The sequence below is a fragment of the Cricetulus griseus genome (assembly GCF_003668045.3).
Source record: "Cricetulus griseus strain 17A/GY chromosome 1 unlocalized genomic scaffold, alternate assembly CriGri-PICRH-1.0 chr1_0, whole genome shotgun sequence".
In the NCBI taxonomy this organism is placed as follows: Eukaryota; Metazoa; Chordata; class Mammalia; order Rodentia; family Cricetidae; genus Cricetulus; species Cricetulus griseus.
This window is the reverse complement of record NW_023276806.1, coordinates 258,152,430-258,172,100: the sequence shown is the minus strand read 5'-3', so window position 1 is coordinate 258,172,100 and position 19,671 is coordinate 258,152,430. Positions and strand designations below refer to the sequence as shown.

Below are 19,671 nucleotides of genomic sequence, written 5' to 3'. Positions count from 1 at the left end.
TCTTGCAGAAGACCCAGGTTCAGTTCCCAGCACCCACACTGCAGCTCACAACCACCTGGAACTCCAGCTCCAAGGGACCCGATGCCCTCTTCTGACCTCACACAGGGTTACACAGCCATACATGCAGGCCAATACTCATCCAATAAAATAGACATCTTAAGTTAAAAGAAATAGATACTGTGATAGAGCTAAAAGAAGTTAAGGAGAGAGGAAGCAGAGTTGGGGGAAACCTAAACCACGGAAACTCGTGCTCAAGATCCCAAAGAGGTTTGGATCTGAGGAAAGTGGGGAGCAGGGTCAACCACAAAAGGTGAAGTATCCCCAAGACAAGACCACAATGTCACAAATTTCTTGATGACATTCTCAAGAGGCCAATGAGGGACTTGGGGATGGGTAGCTCAATAGATAAAGTGTTTGCCTAGCATGCATGAAACCCTGGGTTTGGTGCATAAAACCAGGCATGGTGGCACACACCTGCAATCCCAGCACTTGGGAGGGGGAGGCAGGAGGGTCAGGGGTTGAAGGTCATCTCCAGCTACCTAGTAAGCCAGCGGCCATCTGTGATACCTGAGACTGTGTCTTAGAAAACTCCAGGAAAGGATAATGTGGGACCAAATAATCCGTGCCTTCAACAATCCCCCACTCTTTTGTTTTCACTATCAGCCCAGATTATCTTATTATTTAAGCTGACTAGAAACTGGACACCAAGTAAGGAACGAGAAAAAATAATCATCTATTTTTTTTTTTAATGGACTCAAATGCAGCTGGATCTAAGCCACTGTATATATGAAGTTCCCCCAGCAAAGTACAGTGCGGACAAAAAAAAGTTCTACGAGCATCTTGGCTTGGCAGAAACATAAAAAGCATGAGGACGTGAAACCCATCCGAGCAGGCCATAAAGACGCTGCTGCCTTTGCCGGAAACTCAGGCTATGATCTGCTGCCCTGGAACAAAATTCAAACATAAATCAGCTCCCACTGTATTTTTAAACCGCCTTCGAAACTCTTCATTTCCTGCCTGAAGTGCTCACGACAGTGAAGGATGCTGTTCTTCCTCACCCCTGCTCTGAAAAAGGCTCCCCTGGGGCACTGCTGAGGACCAGAGTCTGGGTCTCACAGCTCAGGCGAGTCCAGGAGGAGGAGGAGGACAGAAGGAACCATCTGGAGCTTGGGCTGGGGCCAGCCTCTGAAATGCTGTTCCCAAAGCTGGAGAGGGCTCCTCCTGGCATTCTCTGCCAACCTGGATGCCCTCGCCCCATCACTGCCCCACACAGTCTCATCTATGCCCTCTGACCTAGAGCCCTTGCCAAGCCACCCCAGATGCCCACAGCATTGCTGTCGGTCGGAGCCACTAATGCAGCAACAGTAGGTACCAGGCCTCTGGCATTCCCTATTTCATTTTGTCAGTCTGTCTTTCTAACTAGGTTAAAGATACCGTGAGAGTAATGATAAGTTCATCTTACAGCTGACCATGGCGCCTTATGTCTGGGCACCTTTCAAACAACGAGGTCATGGAAACAGATGGTGGGGTGTCTAAGCTGGCAGGTTCTCTCTGCTCTGTCCATTTTGTTGAGAAAGAAAAAAAGAAAGAAAGCCAAAAGGGAGGCTTGACCCGCCCAAGGTTGTACCACGAGAACCTTCCAGAAATGAACCAGGTCTCCCAACTGCCAATGCTCTCAGAAAGACAGTCAGTCCCACAGCTCACTAGGGAACAAAGGGACACACACAGACCACCGTCCCTCAGGACTCCATCTGCTCCTGGGCAGGATTACCAGGCCAGGCTGTAGAAAAGCTCAGTGAACAGCCCTCGTGGGGATCAACGCCAGGTCTCTGTTCTTGCCAGGGTGGGGCGGGTGTCTAAAGACCTGAGTGGATTACTGGGGTGCCTTCAGCCTCCCTCACAGCACAGGGATCAGCACATTTTGTGCTGTCCTGACACATCAAACTGTGACTGAGAAGTAGTGAGAGGAGACGGCAGGTCCCTCTATGGAGAGACAGACGCCTGTGCCCTGTGCGTGCTGGGGCTGCCGTCTGCAGTGAACTCCACATCCCAGGTATTTGCCTCAAACTCCAAACAACAAATGCTCTATTCTAACATGAAGCCTGCCAGAAGCCAGGCTCAAAACAAATGGCAGCTACTGGTACATAAAACCTAGTCACAGGCTGCCCTGAGGTCTCCCCAGGCCACTCACTCTGCAGCTGCTAGGTCTTGGCAATTCCCATAAGGACCTTCCCCACCTGGGATAAGGCACTCACTTAACGGACACGAAAACTGAGGCCCAGAAAACTGAAGTACTTTGCTCCTCATTGCCACTTTGTTCAGCTGCTGAATGACAAGAGGTGAGACTAGAATCCAGGACAGCTTCACCATAAAATGCCCCTCATCCCTGCACTACAACCCACAGACACTTTGATTCAGCCCATTTTGAGGTTTGTTTGTTTGGTTTTTTTTCTGTTTTTTGTTTTGTTTTCTTCCCCTTTAAGACAGGGTTTCTCTGTGTGGCCCTGGCTGTCCTGGAACTCTCTGTAGACCAGGCTGGCATTGAACTCAGAGATCTGCCTGCCTCTGCCTCCCAAGTGCTGTGTGTGCCACCAAGTCCAGCTTTTTTTTTTTTTTTCTTTTAACAATTTACTTTTATGTATGTGCTTGGGTGTTTTGCCTGTATGGTTTATCTGTGCACCTAGTGCATGCAGTGCCTGAGGTGGCCAGAAGAGGGCGTCAGATTCTCTGAAACCGAAGTTACAGACTGTTAGTGGATGCTGGGAATTCAACCCAAGTCCTGTAGTTAGAGCTAAAATACTCTTGTGATGCCTTCTCTCCAGCCTCTCATCTTGAGCATTTTATCCCATCACCTGACCAGAAAAAACATGAGGATGCTCAGGGAGAGAGTTGAGAGTCTTGTGTCTTTGCAGGGGACTGGGAGATGGAGAAGAGACTGGCATGAGGCACACCCAGAGCTCTGTGGCTTTTTCTTGGTGCCAGAGAAACGCAGAAGGAGCTGCTTCTAAAAGAACACAGTGTTTTTCCTCCTCTTCTCACCTCTCCTGGGCCAGTGCCTGTGATAATTGGGAGGCAGAGTCTGGTTTTTCTGGGACTGGAACCAATGCTGGAAGAGTGTTCCGACAATAAGTGTTGCTGATTGACAGTTGATAGACAATGTTCTCGAGTAAGATTTCCCTGTGCCGGGTGCTAAGCTGAGAACTGCACTAAACAACTTCAACAACCTGCTTCCTGTTCAGGTAGGATTTACTACAAGTTCTCTCCGTGGGTCGCAGTGAGGCAGCCAAGCGAGATGGTATCTCCGGTCCCTTCCAGCCCCATCACTCAAGGACTCTGTCAAGAAGAAAACACAGATCTGAAAATGTTTTTCCTCCAAACACCGAGATGGGGTTATTATTCACACGGAGAAACAGACTCTGGTGCAGAGATAACTACCGTGAAACATGGAGCTTCGATTCTGGCCTCATCATCTTTGACCTAGTAATTCCACTTGGGCAAATTTATCTTTAGGAAGGAACACAGGAGGACAGAGCTGCGCGTGCAGAGATGTGAGATGCTTGCTTTGTTCCCTGTGCACAGAGAGGCTCCCTCTTATGAGATAATGTCCAGCACAAGAATCGGATTGTACTAACCTGGTGGCATCACCAATAATCACGATCTCAAAGACATGGAAAAAAGGTCTAAGGTATCTTTTTGAACCACACCCCACTCTTTTAAAACACACCCGTCTGCTTGCTAATCCCACCCCCATTTTCATTGTTGAGGTTTCACTGTTGTCCAGGCTGATTTCAAACTTTTAATACTGCTCCCACCTCATTCTCCTAAGGAACTGAGACTATAGGTATGTCCCATCATGCTCGGCTATCAGCTGTCTTTCCCCCCTCTAAATAGCTAAACACACACACACACACACACACACACACACACACACAGAGAGAGAGAGAGAGAGAGAGAGAGAGAGAGAGAGATAGCACTTCACAGATGCTAAACATACTGAGTTGTAAAACTTTGGTTGCAGTTCCATGGGTCACAATATGTGTGTGTGTGTGTGTGTGTGTGTGTGTGTGTGTGTGTGTGTCATATGATATATGATAGGGTTATAGTTAAAACATCTCAAAGGCCACAAGTCTACTAAACACTTTAAAATGCTAAGCATGAGCGAGCCTGTAAATGTGCTGAAAAAGGCAGGAGCTAGTAAAACTCAGGCTGAACGTCGCATGCTGCTTGCCTTCTGCATGTCTTCTGTGATGTTTGCAGGCTGCTCTTGTCTCGACACAAAACAAGAGCAACGTCCTCAGAATACAAGACCATAAGGATTAACAGTTTAAGGCCATAATTAGATTCCAGCGGGCTCAAATTGGGACTGAAGCAGCCGGGCTTGCATTGCAGGCAGGGCCTTGTAGGACCGACTGAATTTGAGTGAGGTTAGCCTAAAAGTGTGCAGGGATGCCACTGATGGATGCAAGAAGGAAGATGCAAAAAAAAAAAAAAAAGAAAAGAAAAGAAAAGAAGGAAGGAAGGACGGAAGGAAGGAAGGAAAAAGAAGAAAGTTCTCAGTCTACATCTGCAAAGCGGTCTCCACCCACGGGTGCCGCAGCCCGGGCCTCTCCCTCTCCGCCAATCTCATCCCGAGTCCGCCCGCTCAGAGGCCGCCCCTCACAAACATGACGGCGGCAAAATGGACGCGCCCCTCAACAAGATGGCGACGGCAGCTGCCCCGCCCCCTTCTGCCGCGCCGGCCAATGAGAGAGAAGCACGAGACCTTGCGCGTGCGTGGTGCGACTCGGTGGGCCGGCCCAGTGCGGGGACGCGGCGGGCACGATGACTAAAAAGAAGCGGGAGAATCTCGGCGTCGCCCAGGAGGTGAGGGGAGCAGTCGGGCTTGGGCCGCGAGGCCCGTCGCCGTGCTCCGCCGCGGGCGGGGGCGGGGGTCGGCCCGGCAGCTGCCAGAGCGAGGGCCGAGGCTTTGGGAGGAGCCCCGAGGTGAGGGCCCAGGACGAGGAGGGGCCCCGAGGTGAGCCGGGGGAGCCCTGAGAAGAAGGCCCGGCATAGCCGGCGTCCCCGGGGAGGGAAGACCCGCCCGCCCCTCAGGAATCGCCGAAAGGGACCGGTGGGCACCGGAGCTGGGCCCGGCGATGATGAGCCTATCGTCAGGATGTGGCTCCCACGTCTCCAGAGACGGGGAGTTTTTCCTGGGGTACCCAAGCTTGCCGCCTGGAAGTTAACTCCGAGGATCTTTGGGAATCCGGAAAGAATTCTAGAACTGGTGTGAGGGAGGGGCCTCTGAAATAATTTGTCACACGTGGAGAGAAAAGACATCCGACGCGTGCTGAGTACCATATGCTACCTTCCCTTGCATTCTTAACGCGTGCCTGTCACGTCTGTACAGATGAGGGGACCCGGGTTCTAAGTAGAACCCAGGGATTGGGCCTGGTAATGCGTGCTTGTGATCCCAGTTGTCAGAGAGCCAAGGTAGTTCGTTAATGAGTTCAAAGCCAGCCTGGGATACAAAGCAAGACCATGCCCCCAAAAGGGGAAAAGAAAAAGTGGACGCCAGCTTGAAATGGTGACGATGAGGAGCAGAACGTGATTGATGCTCAGGCAGGCTTCCCGGAAGTGGTGACTCTTTTCCTTTCAGTCACCATAGCAGGCATATTCAGCCACAGGTGTCTCGGTACTTGCAGGAATGTGACCCAACATGTTTGTAGATGACAGCGTCAGGTATCACTGTCAGAAGCCTCCCAGGGGCTTCCTACCTACTGGGTGATTCTCAAAAACTCGTAGAGCTTGCAGAAGTGGAGACACGACCATTTCATCCCAGGTAACTCAGTAGGACCTGAGTGTGTGTTTAAAATAAGCCATGCACACCCATGCTAGTGAAGGCACTATGTATGGCTGTCCTTGGAGCCAAGCAGCCGCCATCTAGGGAGGTTCAGCTGGGTCCGCTTGCTTGTTGACTGCTTACCTCGTGGAGGACTGAGGAGGTCATAAGATCCTCACCTGAGTGTCCAGCCTCACCCTACACCAGCTGTTGTGTGCAACACAGGACCTGTTGTATTGCATCTGGGGCTATGGTCTTTAGGCTAGGTGAGGGGGCTCCATCTCTGTGACTATGGGAAACCCTCATCCCTGTTGGGTAAAGAAAGGCCTTCCAAGTGTTGGCTGTTGGGGGAGGAGCACCCTTCACTTATTTTCCAAGGAAGCCCGATAAACTCAGAGTTTTGTCAGAACTGTACCTCAGTTTGCCATTGGGACCTGAGGAGGAGGGGTAGGCATTGCTTCTGTCTCCCCTGGGGAAGCATTTTAGCAACAGCAGATGGTTGTAGTAGCACCATTCCAACTGGGTATTGGCCTGCTTGGGAAGGGGAAAGCAGTTGTTGGAAACGTGAATGTCCTAAAAGACTAAAGCATGCATGGTGAAATAAGCTGGCAGTATGCGGCACTAGGGCAGAGACTTGATAGCCTGTACCAGAGCACAGTGATCTGTTGTAACAGAAACCCCAAAACCCAGAATCTTTGAGAATGAGATGTTGTCTGCCATTACCTAAACGGCCTGGAAAAGAGGTCAGCAAACCTGTGTAGGAAGAGTCAAACACTACTGGTTTAGACTTTGGGAGTAGGATGTCTCTGTTGCAGCTCTCAGTCTTATTCACAGACTCCAAATTTGCCTCCTGGCTGTGGCAAATCTAATGTCCTCAAGTCAGTGCCAGCAGATTTGCAAAGGAAAGTGGCAGCTCATTGGAGTCACCTGAGAGTGCATTTCCAGCTGCGGCTGAGCAAGTGCAGCTCTGCCCTATTTGAGCTGTCATGACATAACAAATGTCCTTTTTATGGGCTTTCTAGTGCCATGAGTTTTGCATTTTTGTGCTCTTTATTGGTGATTTTGCTACTTCAAGGGATCCCTAAGCACAGCGCTAAAGTGCTGTCTAGTGTTCCAGGGCTGTGATGTAGCTTATAGGGACAATCGGTTTGTTAGATTAACTGTTTTTCAGGCATGGAAATCCAGCACTACATGGTACTCTGGGCAGTGAGTTCAATGCTGATGAACCGTCTGTTTATTAAATAAAATCTCTTTAACAAAACATACATCAGAGACTATTGTGTATGGCTTAGTTAATGAAAATGTTGACCAGAGCTTTGTGGAAGCACAACCCACTTCAGGATTTGATAATTTGATGTTGGGCTGAGAAATGGCTCAAGGGTCAAGAGCACTGGCTGTTCTTGCAGAGGACCAGGGTTGCTCCCCACTATCTGTGTGCTTCCCACACAGCAGCTCACAATCTCTCTACCTCCAGTTCTGAAGGATCTGATGCCTTTTTTGGCCTCTTTGGACACCAGGCATGCATCTTGTACACAAACATGTAAGAAAAATATTCATAAAATATAAATAACTCTTGAAAGAAAAAAATTTAACTATCATGGCCAGTTATGGTGGCATATGCTTATAATCTCAGCACTTGGGAAACAGAGAAGATCAGGAGTTCAAGACCATGTAGTACAAACAATGTAAACCCAGAGACTGATATTGGGGTCCAAGCTGAAGATCTGAAAAGCAAAGCTGCCAAGATACCTGAGAGCTTTTACCTCTACCAAGACTGGAAAGGGGAACCCTGTCCTCAGTGTGGCTGGAGACTAATTGCCAGAATGCCCTGCTACTAGCTCATATACCTATCTAGTGCTGGGATTAAAGACATGAGCTCTGTTTCTCTTTTAGACAGATTCATTCTCATGTAGCCATGGATGGTCTTGAACTCACAGAGATCCATCTGTCTAAGTCTCCTGAGTCCTGGCATTAAAGATATGTGCCACCACTGCTTCTATGGATGTGCTAACTTTGCATTCTGATCTCTAGGCAAGCTTTATTAGATCATAAATAATATATCACTATAAGACCATGCATATTACATAGCTCAATCCATGATACGTATGATCCTGACTTAAATACACAAAAAAATCAGCTACTTTGTAATCAGTCTGTCTTAATAGAAAAGCAGCTGTGGACAGTATGTGAGCATGGCAGCTCCAATAGACACTATTTAAAGCTAATGGTGTGCTAAGGAGGTTGGTATAGGAAGCTCTTGAGTTTATGGTCGCATAGACTTCAAGAGTGAAAAAACGTCTCAAAAACCAAAACGCCCTTTCTTTGTAAGAAGTAGTAGAGTAAGTTTGGTTCACAGGCCTTTGATTGCTAGCGTCTGGCCGTGGACTGGGGTTCTGCCATCTTGTTGATAAGCTCAGGCCACACCTCACTGGTGTGTGTTCTTTGTTAAGGACTCTGGGCCCAGACTGCCCACTTTCTATTTTTAGGAACTGAGGTTCGAGGCCACATGCTCAGCTATAGCCTGTTAACATGGAAGAAGGAGCTGGCATGTGGTAGGGAGCAGATCTCCTCAGATCACACCTTTCCTCACAGTGTTGCTGTCAGGTGCCCAAAGCATGCCTGGCATAAGGCGGCCGAGGACAGCCAGCCACTCCTCCTCAACCTTTGAAGATTTGTTTCCTGTTAGTCTATCAATCTACTATCCATCCACCTGTCTGTGGTGGGGCCAGAGCCCAGAGCCATCTGCCTGCCAGGCAAGTGCTCTGCCATTGAGCTCCACTCTTGGCCTCCAGCAGAGAAGTTTTGAAGTGTTTGGGTTGACACAACTTGTTCTCTTAATGCTTTAAATGGGAGCAGATCTACCCATTTTGCAGCCTTGTGCGAGGTAGGGTGCTGCTTAGTTTTTTTGTCAAGTTGACACAAACTAGGAAAAGGGATTTCAAGAAATTGCCTCCATCACACTGACCTGTGGGCATTTTCTGATGAGTTGGTGTGGGAAGGCCCAATCAACCATGTGGTGCCACCCTGGGCAGGTGGTCCAGGATTGTGTAAGAAAACAGGCCAAGCAAACAAACCATGGGGAGCAACCCCACTGAGCAGCATTCTTCCATGGCCTCTGCTTTAGTTCATGCCTCCAGGTTCCTGCCTGGAGTTCCCTTCATGATGGACAATAAACTATTAAGTTGAAATTAACCCTTTCCTCCTCAGGTTGCTATTGGTCATGTTGTTTATCACAGCAGTGGGAAAGCAAACCAAAATGGAGCTTGGTATTGGGTTCATGGGTATTGCTGTGGCAGACTTGAGCATGTTGTCTGGGGAGGACTGTGGAGGTGTTTGGAACCTTGAGCTGGAAATACCTTTAGTGATCAAAGTGCAGTGAGCTATTGTGGGAGCTTGGGAAATAACAGGGAGCAGTGCAGATGATGGAGGCCTGGCGTGTTCAGTTTCAGAGCACAGACAAGACTTGATCAGGACGCATTGTACACCATTTTCTGTGGTCAGCTGGGACTGAAGAGGCAGCTGTGATTTAACGAGAGAGCAGCACAGTAGACCAACCCTCTAGCACCGAGCTATGCCCCCAATCCACCCCCCCCAATAACACTGCACTTCTAGAGATATTTGCATGGATATTTAAAATATTGGTAAATATACAGATGATAACGCTGTATGAGCATGTGGGTATCTGCAGTCTTTGTCTCTACGGTTACTTTTTGCTGGGATATTCAAGGACTTGAAACCTGTATCCCTGGGCCTCAGCAAAGGCCTGGCATCTGGCTGTTTCTCTGCTTCCTTTTCCGTTGCCCCCAGCGGGTCTGAGTATTGAATGTGCACTGATGCTCAGTAGCGGTAGATATTGTCCTCTTATTAAAAGTCATGCGCTCAGAGCTACTGAAGTGGTGATTTAATCAAAAATGTTTGTTAATCTGACGAGTGCAATAAAAGCCCCACAAGTGAGAGATCTCAGCACCTGCAAACAGCCCTCACTTGTAGTAATGAAACAATTACCAAGCAGGTGGCCCTCACCCTGAGGGTGGCCATGGGCCAGCTGTGCCAGGTGGTCACCTTGGGCAGCCAGGCCCCCTTCTGACTCCCCAACTCTGTTTCCTTCAGAGGCCCATGAGAGTCAGTCAGAAATAGCTCACTGTGTTAGGTTTTAAGAGTTTATTCTGAGTGATGAGTTGGGACTGATAGGACCATGCTTACAGTTTACACTGTAACAGTAACTGGACTTGTTTCTCTTGTAGCTGGCCTGCAGGCTTGTGCCACTTGGCCTTAACTTACTAAGCATGGGTCTTAGCTTACCTCACCCTTTTGTGGCACTAGTGCCTTCTGTATGTTTGGAAGGCGCTCTGCTGATTAGCCATGTCCCTAGCTGAAGGAAATAACTTTGTTAGATTTGGTCCCTAGTACACAAATCCTGTCCATTGGGAAAGCTTTTGTCTACAAGTTTCAGAATGGCATCCATGACTTTCATGTGTGGGAATGTTGTTCTCCCCATAGGCGATGATAGGCAAGTAGCTCCTGTGTCTGCCAGCTGTGCTTAGTAGCTAGTACTTAATATCAGGGCTGGTGTTTCTGCATAGTCACAAGAGAGCTGCCACAGCTTCATCACGTTCAGCCATAAATCAAGACTCTTACTAGCCAAGCATAAACTCCCAGATGACATCCGGAACATGGCATTGCCCCAAAGCTGAGTAGTGTGCAACTCTGGCTGTCAGCAGACTGTTTTCTAACATTTGTGGTAGTGGAGGTGAGCTGGGGTCAGTGCTAGACTGACCAACTACTGGTGTCTTCTGTAAGGGCTGAAAGTACATGGGTGGCAGTTACTATTAACTGGTTCTCACAGACTGACGGCCACTCAGGACAGGTGGAGGCTTCCAGAAAGAAATGGTTTGGCCAGCATGAACTGTGACCACAGTTAATTAGCCTGTGAGTCCTAGGATGAGCTCTGCACAAGCTGTGGGGAGGCCCCCAGTTTCCTGCAACGGGGCTAGAGGCAGTGTCTTAGCCGGAAGGAAGTACTTACCCAATTGGCCTCAGTGGTAGGAGGCACTGTTGATTCCAAGTGGGTGTGTAGTTGGGGGCTGAGGTCAGGACTAATGTGGAGCTACCTTGCTGGGAGAGTCTGGCAGATGTGGGCTTTTCAGGGCCTGCTGACCATTAAATGAGCCTCACCTGCACAGGTGGAAGCGACAGGTCGCCATCGGGCAGGTGACTCTTTCGGCAGCCCGCATCTGGCACAGCTCCACTTAACGGGGGTCAGGAGACTAAAACCTCATTACCTAACGCTGCTGGATGTCAGCATGTGTGGAGTGGCTGTTTGCCAGCGTCTTAATTAATGAATTCATAAGGCACGGGGCGGGTGCCAGCTCCTGAAAGTGCTTTGAGCCTTTCAGCAATGGAGATGCTTTTGCCAGTTTATCAAAAAATAGATCTGGGAGAAGGAAGAGAAACCAAACCCCAGACACCATTTTGTCCTGGGGCAGCTGAAGGCTTAGGGCAAGGTCTGGCCTGCAAGGTGACTTCAAAAGCTGCATAACTCCTTCGGGCTGACCTTGGCAGCTGTCCTGGACTACTGCAGACCTCATCCTCATGAACGGGTGGGCTCAGTGTTCAGATGGGTGGTACCCTTGGCTGTCGCTAGACACTGGAAGGCTGCTTGTCCTCACCTGCTCTGCCTGGAAGAGAAACTTAGCATCAGGCCTGTTGGTTTGGGGAAGGGGGGCATGGTGGTTTGTTTTCTATCCCTACGGAGTCCTGTGAGCCTTCTCCACACAAAAACATCACTTACAAGTAGTGTAATGGGGATCAGCCATTTCGGTTTCTGGCTGGTCATCTGGGAAATGATGTACATGGTCCCCCGTGACTTGGCCATGTGTCCTAACGGCCCCAGATGGAAAGCCCCAGTGCTTTTGCCAGGGACCATCTGGGCAGGCGGTCTAGCTCCTTTACCCATTACAGTAAACATCCCAGGGCTCCTGATGTGTGAAAATGAGTGGATTTTCTGGACCAGCTTCCCAGGCTGTGAATTAGAAGAGGAGGAAGCTTTGATGCCCTTTGGGGAGGGGAGGGAGAGGGTTTACCAGCCACAGCTAGCCCACACACTTCCTTCTCCAAACTGGATGTGTTTTGTGTGCATTTGGGAGGGAACTTTGACAGTGTGTCAGTGTGGGGGAGGGTGTTTGTGAAGGGAGAGTGGCTTAGTATGAAGACAGACGCTGGGCTCCTGGCGCCTGTGTCTCCCAGCACACGGATTCCAGGCAGGCCCTTTCAGGCAGCACATCTGTTGTGTGAGAAGAGACCAAGCAGAGCCAGGCACAAGGTCATTCAGAGTAGAGGGTCTGTTGAAGCCACACCAACAGACTGCCACAGGCTTGACTTTGTTTCCGAATGTCAGTAGTCCTTGTTAGTTGTGGATGTTTTCACAAAGGATGCTGGAGAAAAGGTTGGTGTGGAAGAAAGTGTGTAGTCCAGAACCCAGTCCCACACCTCCTAGCTGTGTTAGCCAAGTTGCTAACCATCCCTGCCAGGAGTTAGCTCTCTCCACCATGGTGATGGCCCCTTTGCAAGGTCAGATTGGATGCCTGCAGCTGCACACTCTACCCATTCTAGGGCACAAGGGTGGAAGATGCCTCCTGGTCTAAGAGTCACTGGGGACAGGGTTAGGACACATCTGGAAAGCTGTTTCCTTCCTGAAAGTCTGCCTATAAAATGTGGACTCTAGTTGTCTGCCCTCCTCCTCTGTATGGAGTGTCTAGAACAGAACCTGGCACCTGGGCATTCCTACAGTCTGTTTTGTGGGCTTTTGGTTCCCAGTATTGCTCCTGATTCATGCCTTCATCCAGACACATGATACCATCTTCTTGCTAGAAGTCTTTGGTACCCAGCCAGCTCCTGGCTAGACAGGTGTGGGGCATGCCCCATGATCACTGCCTGGCCCCCCAGGCAAGCCCTTTCCTCACCAGCATCATGCTACTTGCTGGCCAGAAGCTCCCAGGAGCAAGCCCCCAGAGAGACAGGAACCTCTTGCTAACCTAGAAAACGGCTAGTGGGCTGTGTGGTCTTGAACCAAGCTCCAGAGGAACCTCTGCCCTTTCCCATGAGAGAGCCTGGCCCTCAAGGTATCTGCAGTGGTGAGACTGTGGACCAGGAGCTGCCTCACAGCTGTCTAGGTGCTGAGTGCTGTGTTTAGTTGTTTCACTCTCTTACTAAAGAGCCAGTGGCTTCTGCTGACTGGTTGTCAGAGGAATAAAAGCTGCCTATGCTCCTTCAGCAGTCCTAGAGCTGGCACCCTGTGGGGCCTGACCCGACCTGTTCAGGGGCAGCTGTCTATGCAAGTGACACAAATTTCCTGCCTCTGAGGAGCCTCTTTAGGGCTTTGATTCCAGGAGGCACCATCCTCTGAAAAGATGCCTCCTGGGGATTTCAGAAGAATTTTACAGTTTCTCTTAATACAGTGGTTTTATGGTGCATAGGACCCCAGGGACACTTGCCTAAAGCTCTGGGAGTAAGGCTGTATCCAAGTCAGGAAGGGGACTGTTCACCGGCCTGGGGTTGGGGACCTCCAGCCTTAGCCTAATGGAGTACAGTGCTCAGAGCTGTGGGCTTGGGAGGCAGGGAAGCTCTGAGGAGTCCCTGACTGCTGCCCCAGCACACCCCAGGCCACCCACCTGACCTGAGTGCTACTTAGATGCAGATAGCCAAAGGCCTAAGTTCTCCCAGACTACAGTACAGGCCTCACACGCAGGCTTCTCTAAGTACCAACTCCTGGATGCCTGTGGTACTCCACCTTCTTCAGGGTTGTGCCTTCCCCTTCCCACCTTACCTGCCTATTCTCCCCTACTCCCACTCACCACAGGCTTAGCCACTGCTGGGTCCCGGCTAGTCTCTATAACCAGACTGCTCCATGGGGCTTTTGTGGTCCCTCCTAGCTTCTCAATGCAAGGTGCCAGCAGTTTGCTAACTCAGAAACTCCAGCTCCTCCCAGAAGACTGCGGCCTGCTTCGGCCACTGGTTCTTTGCTCTGATATCACCTTGTTCTTGGATATAAGCGTAGCAATGGATGTTTCTTTTTTTTGTTTTTGTTTTGTTTGTTTGGTTGGTTGGTTGGTTTTTCGAGACAGGGTTTCTCTGTGTAGCTTTGGCACCTATCCTGGCGCTCACTCTGGAGACCAGGCTGGCCTCGAACTCACAGAGATCCGCCTGCCTCTGCCTCCGAGTGCTGGGATTAAAGGTGTGCGCCACCAACACCCAGCTGGATGTTTCTTAATCTACCAGGGCACACCCATTCTGCCAGGGCTGTGCTTCCCACTTTAGCTCTAGGCCGGTCTTCTGCCAGGCAGGTGCTCTGGGTGGCTCCATGACTTTACACAGTGGAATCTCCCCTTTCCACTATAACAGTTCTCATCTCTGTTTGAACCTCTTCCTGCCACAGTCCCCAGGATACCCAAGCCAACTCCCAGCCTTGCTGGCTGCCAAGTCCCCGAGAGCTGTGTTTCAGACACCCAAGTGCGATTGCCCGGCTTCCCCTGCCGCCCATATTTCCTCACAGGATCACTGCTTCCCTGGGCCTCAGCTGAGTTTTCTGTTCAGGGCGCAGTTGGTCTCACCCTTGGATTCCACCACATGATTGCTTGGCTTACCACAGGACCAGCCAGAGGCTGTCAGAGGCTCCCTCCCACTGCTGCCTGCCAATAGCAGGGCTAGGGTTTCCCGGTCACCTTGCTGTCTTACTGTAGCCACAGCAGCCCAGTGAGTACCATGCTGTAACAGCAGCTGTTATTAAACCCCAGCTGTTGGGAAGTGCTGTTCTGAGTACCTCACAACTCTGAGATGTCACTTGAGGCACAGGCAGGCGCAAGGAGCTTGCCATTCATTCACAAGTGACAGCTGACCCTGAGCTGTAGCTCCTTACTCTGACCCTCCAGCTCATAGCCTCTGGTCTGGCTTTCTCACTCCATTGCCTTTGGCCTGAGAGCAGGGAGAGAATGAAGTTGAGGACTTCAGGTTTGAACCTGTAGACTGTAGTATTAATAACTCATACTCATGAGTTGACTGAAGACTCCAACTGGGGGCTCTTTCTATGAGGCCCCTTTTCTGGTCTTGTCTTGCCCTTTGACCTGTCTTGTTTGGACAGCTCTCTTCTGCAGCCCCATGTCACATCTAAAAGCAGCTCTCCATCCATCCCTTCCCGCCTCCTCAACACCCAGGTCCCGGGAGTCTCTGCCCCGTTACTCAGGTTCCTGACAGTGGCCTCCCCCGCCCCCAGCCCACATCAGGCAGTTTTAAAGAGAACTTGCTATTTAGAAGGGAATCAGAACTGTCAGCAGGACATAAATATTCATAGAGGGAGATTAGAACTGAGTCCCTAAAACCTTGATTTGTGTTCGCCCATTTAAGCCTCATTAAAAAGTGGCAAATGAAAGTAGGGATATTCAGTGTAACTGCAAATAAATTGGGCTTGTTCAGATAAAGGCCCCCGACTGCCAGCCCCTCAGGCCCTGTCCAGAGCATGATGGCAGCGTGGCTTGGCCACAGCCTCAGTTGTAAGACATTGCCCAGTAAGTGCACCTGGCCTTGCTCTGGAGCAATTACCACTTGTTTGGTCACCTGGTCACCTTCCAGAGACATTCAGGTATGGAAATCCTTAACCTGATCCCTCCCCAGAGTGGCCTGCAAACCAATCCCCCCCCCCACACACACACACACAAAACAGCAGTAAGGCCTGAGCCTGGACTGGACGGCTGGGGCGAGCTTTGCTAGCTATGTGCAGGCACATCTGTCTCCTTGTTTTAGTGAGCCCAAGGATTTCAGAAACCAGTTGTGTGAACCTGACCATTTGTTCCCATGGGGGCGGGGGGGGGGTGAGGGGCTGCTCACTCCAGCCACAAATAGGAAGACTGCGGGAGACCAGGCCTTGTGGGCACAAAGGTGGCAGGTGGCCTAAGGAGCTGCAGACTTGGGCATTCCTGGAGGCCAGGCAGGTCATGCTCACAAGTAGAACTGGTCAGTCTGTGGGCTTCTAGCCTGGGAGGATAGAAAGGGCCGACTTTGCCAGGTAAGGGGAGAGGTGTCCTCCAGCCAGGGCAGGAGGCCCAGCTGCATAAGAGTTAGGCCCCAGCACAAACTCTGGCTGTGTGTCACTCCTGTGCCACATGAGAACATAGTCTCAGGGATTCGCCTGTGTTGGGTGGTATTCTGTGTAGGGCACACTCCATGGTGGCCAGAAGTATCCATATCAGACTGCCCCCAAGTCAGGCTCTCTAGTGTTCCCCTCCCCCACAGTATAGTTTGGGGAAGGCTTCTGGCTTCGCTGGGGACTGCTTAGTCTTCTGGCTGAGGCTGGTGCCCATCAGCAGAAAACCGACAGGTAGCCATACAGTTACCTCGCACCTCTGCAGGTCATTCCCTCACATGAAGCCCTCCTTACCGGGCCATAGGAAAGGGGTTGCCTTTCATTCAAACCCACCAAAGTGACTGATACAGCAATGTCTGAGATGGCTGCTTTTCGGGAACTTCAAGTGCAACTTTTCTGATTCCTGACCCCAGGCTAGTGGCCTGGGACATCCAAACTCTGACCACCCTGCTTAGGAGGCAAGATTGTTCCAGGTAGCTCCAATAAGGAGTGCAGTGAGACAGACAGAAGTGTGCCCCTGTGACTTCTCAGAAAAACCACTCCATCTAGGGAACCCTAACCTTTCATTTGGCCACACTTGCTGTCCCTCTTGGGGACTTGGTAAGGGCAGGTGAAGTCAGAGATGGAAAAGGACTATTAGAGGGTTCCAGAGAGCCCTCAACATACCCAGCTACCAAAAGCAAGGCACTAGCCAGCCAGCCTAAATCCAGAGAAGTGGCTACTTTAGATACCTGGAGACCAAGTCAAGGCAGAATTGTGGTGTTCAATGCCAAATGCATAACATTGGAACCCAGGTGTGGATAGCCCAGCCCACCATTTTATAAACTATTTTCCCACAACTCAGGCATTTTAAGATCACATCTCTGAAATGACAGAGCAAATGGAAGAAGATATGGCTGGCAGCCCTCCTTTCAAAAGCTTAGCTACTTTGCTATTGAGTTATGCTGACCTTGGTGATAGGCAACAGTTCTGCGCAAAAGCCAAATCAGAAAGAAATAGAAGTGGTTTCAAGTTGCATTGTTTCGCCAATTTTTATTGATTCTCAGAAAAATGCCTATCGTGACAACACAGACTGCACTATTACAATGAATCGTGTGTGAGAAAAAGGCCCCCACTTTTCAGCCCCTTGACATTTAACCCCTTCTCTTCCCACATGGATACCTGGGACCTTGTGCTGTCTCTGCAGTGTTCCCTTCTTGAATTGACCATGGGGCAGGTTCTGCTGGGTGCAAGGCCTTGATTCCCAGGACTCAGCCAGGCAATTCAAAATTTGAAGCCCTCTGTCAACAGTAAAGCTGCGCCCTGCCCAGTACAAACATAAGGAGGTAGGGTGGGGCCTGGGAAAGTTTATAACTCTGCACCTGTCTCTTGTCTCTTTCAGATTGATGGGCTAGAGGAAAAGCTGTCTCAGTGTCGCAAGGACCTGGAGGCTGTGACCTCCCAGCTCTACAGGACAGAACTGAGTCCTGAGGACAGGTAATGCCCCTGACCAGTCATGGCCCCTGTCCTCTAAGATCCTAGTTTTTGGTCCCTTTATTCAAACAGATATGAATTACTGCCTGTCTAGTTAAGACAGGAAAAAAGGTCTGAGCTGTAAACTCCTTCCCCACAGGAGGTCTCTGGAGAAGGAGAAAACTACTCTCATGAGCAAAGCCTCCAAGTATGGTAAGGAAGTTCCCTCCCATTGCCATTCTGATCCCTGGCACCTGGGAGGAAAGGGGTCCGTCATCTTTTATTTTTTGTCCAGAGGAGGAAGCAATACCAAAGGGTCTATATTCTCTGGAGTGTGTGTCTCATCCACAGACGCTGGGTTCTGCAGTCCATGTCCCAGCCAACCAGAACAACCTACATTGGGCTGGGCGTGGGGTGGCTAGAGGACAACCCCTGTTTGGGCAGGAAAGGGCTTCTGTGGGTGGAACAATGCTGCCACCTTCTGGGTGCAGGTAGCAGAGCCAGTTAGAGCCCCGAAGCCCCTGCCCTGGGCCTAGGAGTCTGGTCTGCAGGGCCCTTCAGATGTGTCCATTCCTTCTCTACTCAGGATTGGTCTGACTGCCCAGAGTTGGCTGGCAGTCCTCCCAGTCCATTGCATAGGTAGGGCTAGGTGGCCAGGACATCAGTTTAGCCTTTACAAAGTAGAAACTGCACACAAGTGATGGCTGTCTATTCTTAAGAATATCGGGGGCCGGGCGTTGGTGGCACACGCCTTTAATCCCAGCACTTGGGAGGCAGAGGCAGGTGGATCTCTGTGAGTTCGAGACCAGCCTGGTCTACAAGAACTAGTTCCAGGACAGTCTCCAAAGCCACAGAGAAACCCTGTCTCGAAAAACCAAAAAAAAAAAAAAAAAAAAAAAAAAAAAAAAAAAAAAACCAGAATATTGGGGCTCTTTCTAGTCTACTTTCAGACAGCAGGAATTCTAGCTGTCCTCAGAGTTCCTGGCTGGCTGAAAAGACTCCTGAAGGATGAGCCTTTTGGTGGCCTTGCCACATATCCTAGTATACAGAGGAAGGACTGAGCAAGTCAGGACTGCTCTTAGGTGTAAATCTAGCTAAATGATTAGTGGGTGTAGTCAGATCAAGGACAGGGCCAGGTTTGGGGGTACAAAAGGAGCTGGAAGGAAACATTTCTGTCTTAAGCAGAGTGTCCATTCTGGGAAGGAGAAGCAGTTAGGTGGGACTCAGTGTTCTTTCTTGTTCCCATCCTTTTCCTCCCAGAGAAGGAGCTAAAGCTGCTTCGGCAAGAGAATCGGAAGAACATGCTACTCTCAGTGGCCATCTTCATCCTCCTCGCCCTCCTCTATGCCCACTGGACTATGTGAGTCAGCCATCCTCAGTCATGCAGGTTCCCTTCCACTCCCTACTCACAGACCAAGCAACCTCTGAAACTCAAGATGGAGGGGCCTTTCCCCCCTGTGGGTGCCCAGCAGCCATAGCAGCAGGGCATGGCACTGCCTCCTCCTCCTGCTGCTCAGGAGAGGGGCAATAAAGAGCCAGCCCCAAGCTCTGCTGTCTAGTGAGTAAGTGTCTCCGGCTGACTAGCACAGGGGCAGCAAGGGAGGCGCTCCTGTCTCAAAGACGATGGGTGCTCCCAAGTTCTGTGCACAATTCGGGAGGGAGGGACGAAGGAGAGCAGCTGGGCAGGCAGCAAGCACTCTGCCCTCGCCTGTGATCACTGAAGAAAATGCGGCATTCGTGGTAAAGACAACTTGGGCTTGAAGTGGAGGTCCCAGGGGCATGCCGAATGAGCTCATCTTCTAGACAGGCGGGCCAAGGAGGCCCCCAGGAGTGCATGGGCAGCAATGACTGACGGTGACAACAGCAGTGAATAAGGAAGGTGGGGTTGATCAGAAGGAAGCCAAGCAAGGGCAGCTAACAAAGTCGTCACCCCCAGAGTACAGGGTCACGAGGAGAGGAAAGGTGGTTGCTGCAGGAACATGGTGGTGAGGCCCAGGACAGGCAGGAGCCACCAAAGGTAACACACACTGTGAAACATGAAGATGGGTTTGTGAAACATGAAGATGGGGTCAGATGGAGGCTCGGTGGAGAGCACTGGCCTCGGTCAGTAAAACACCCTTCCTCTCTCCTGTCCCTGGTCTAGTGACACTAATTAGTCTGACACCTTCTATTTTAGTCACACAGACTGATCCTGGATTGTCACAGTGCCCCTATGGAGTGAGCGGTGTGATTTATGTGAGAGAGGGAAGGTGCCTCCCCACCC

General features: G+C 50.5%; 1 protein-coding gene across 1 annotated transcript; it reads left to right on the top strand.

Annotated features, from left to right (window-relative positions):
* The first annotated feature begins 4,735 nt into the window (after positions 1–4,735).
* Positions 4,736–18,954, top strand: Ccdc167 (coiled-coil domain containing 167). Its single transcript, XM_027394417.2, has 4 exons — positions 4,736–4,863; positions 17,338–17,432; positions 17,569–17,621; positions 18,669–18,954. The coding sequence occupies exons 1-4, from the start codon at positions 4,822–4,824 to the stop codon at positions 18,770–18,772; spliced, it is 294 nt and encodes a 97-aa protein (XP_027250218.1). The 5' UTR covers positions 4,736–4,821; the 3' UTR covers positions 18,773–18,954.
* The last annotated feature ends 717 nt before the right edge of the window (positions 18,955–19,671 follow it).

Bases quoted from the DNA above. Each gene is read 5' to 3' on its own strand.
- Ccdc167 (XM_027394417.2), top strand. From the start codon at position 4,822: ATGACTAAAAAGAAGCGGGAGAATCTCGGCGTCGCCCAGGAG. The intron at 4,864-17,337 runs GTGAGGGGAGCA...TGTCTCTTTCAG, and splicing joins ATCTCGGCGTCGCCCAGGAG to ATTGATGGGCTAGAGGAAAA. The intron at 17,622-18,668 runs GTAAGGAAGTTC...TTTTCCTCCCAG, and splicing joins GAGCAAAGCCTCCAAGTATG to AGAAGGAGCTAAAGCTGCTT.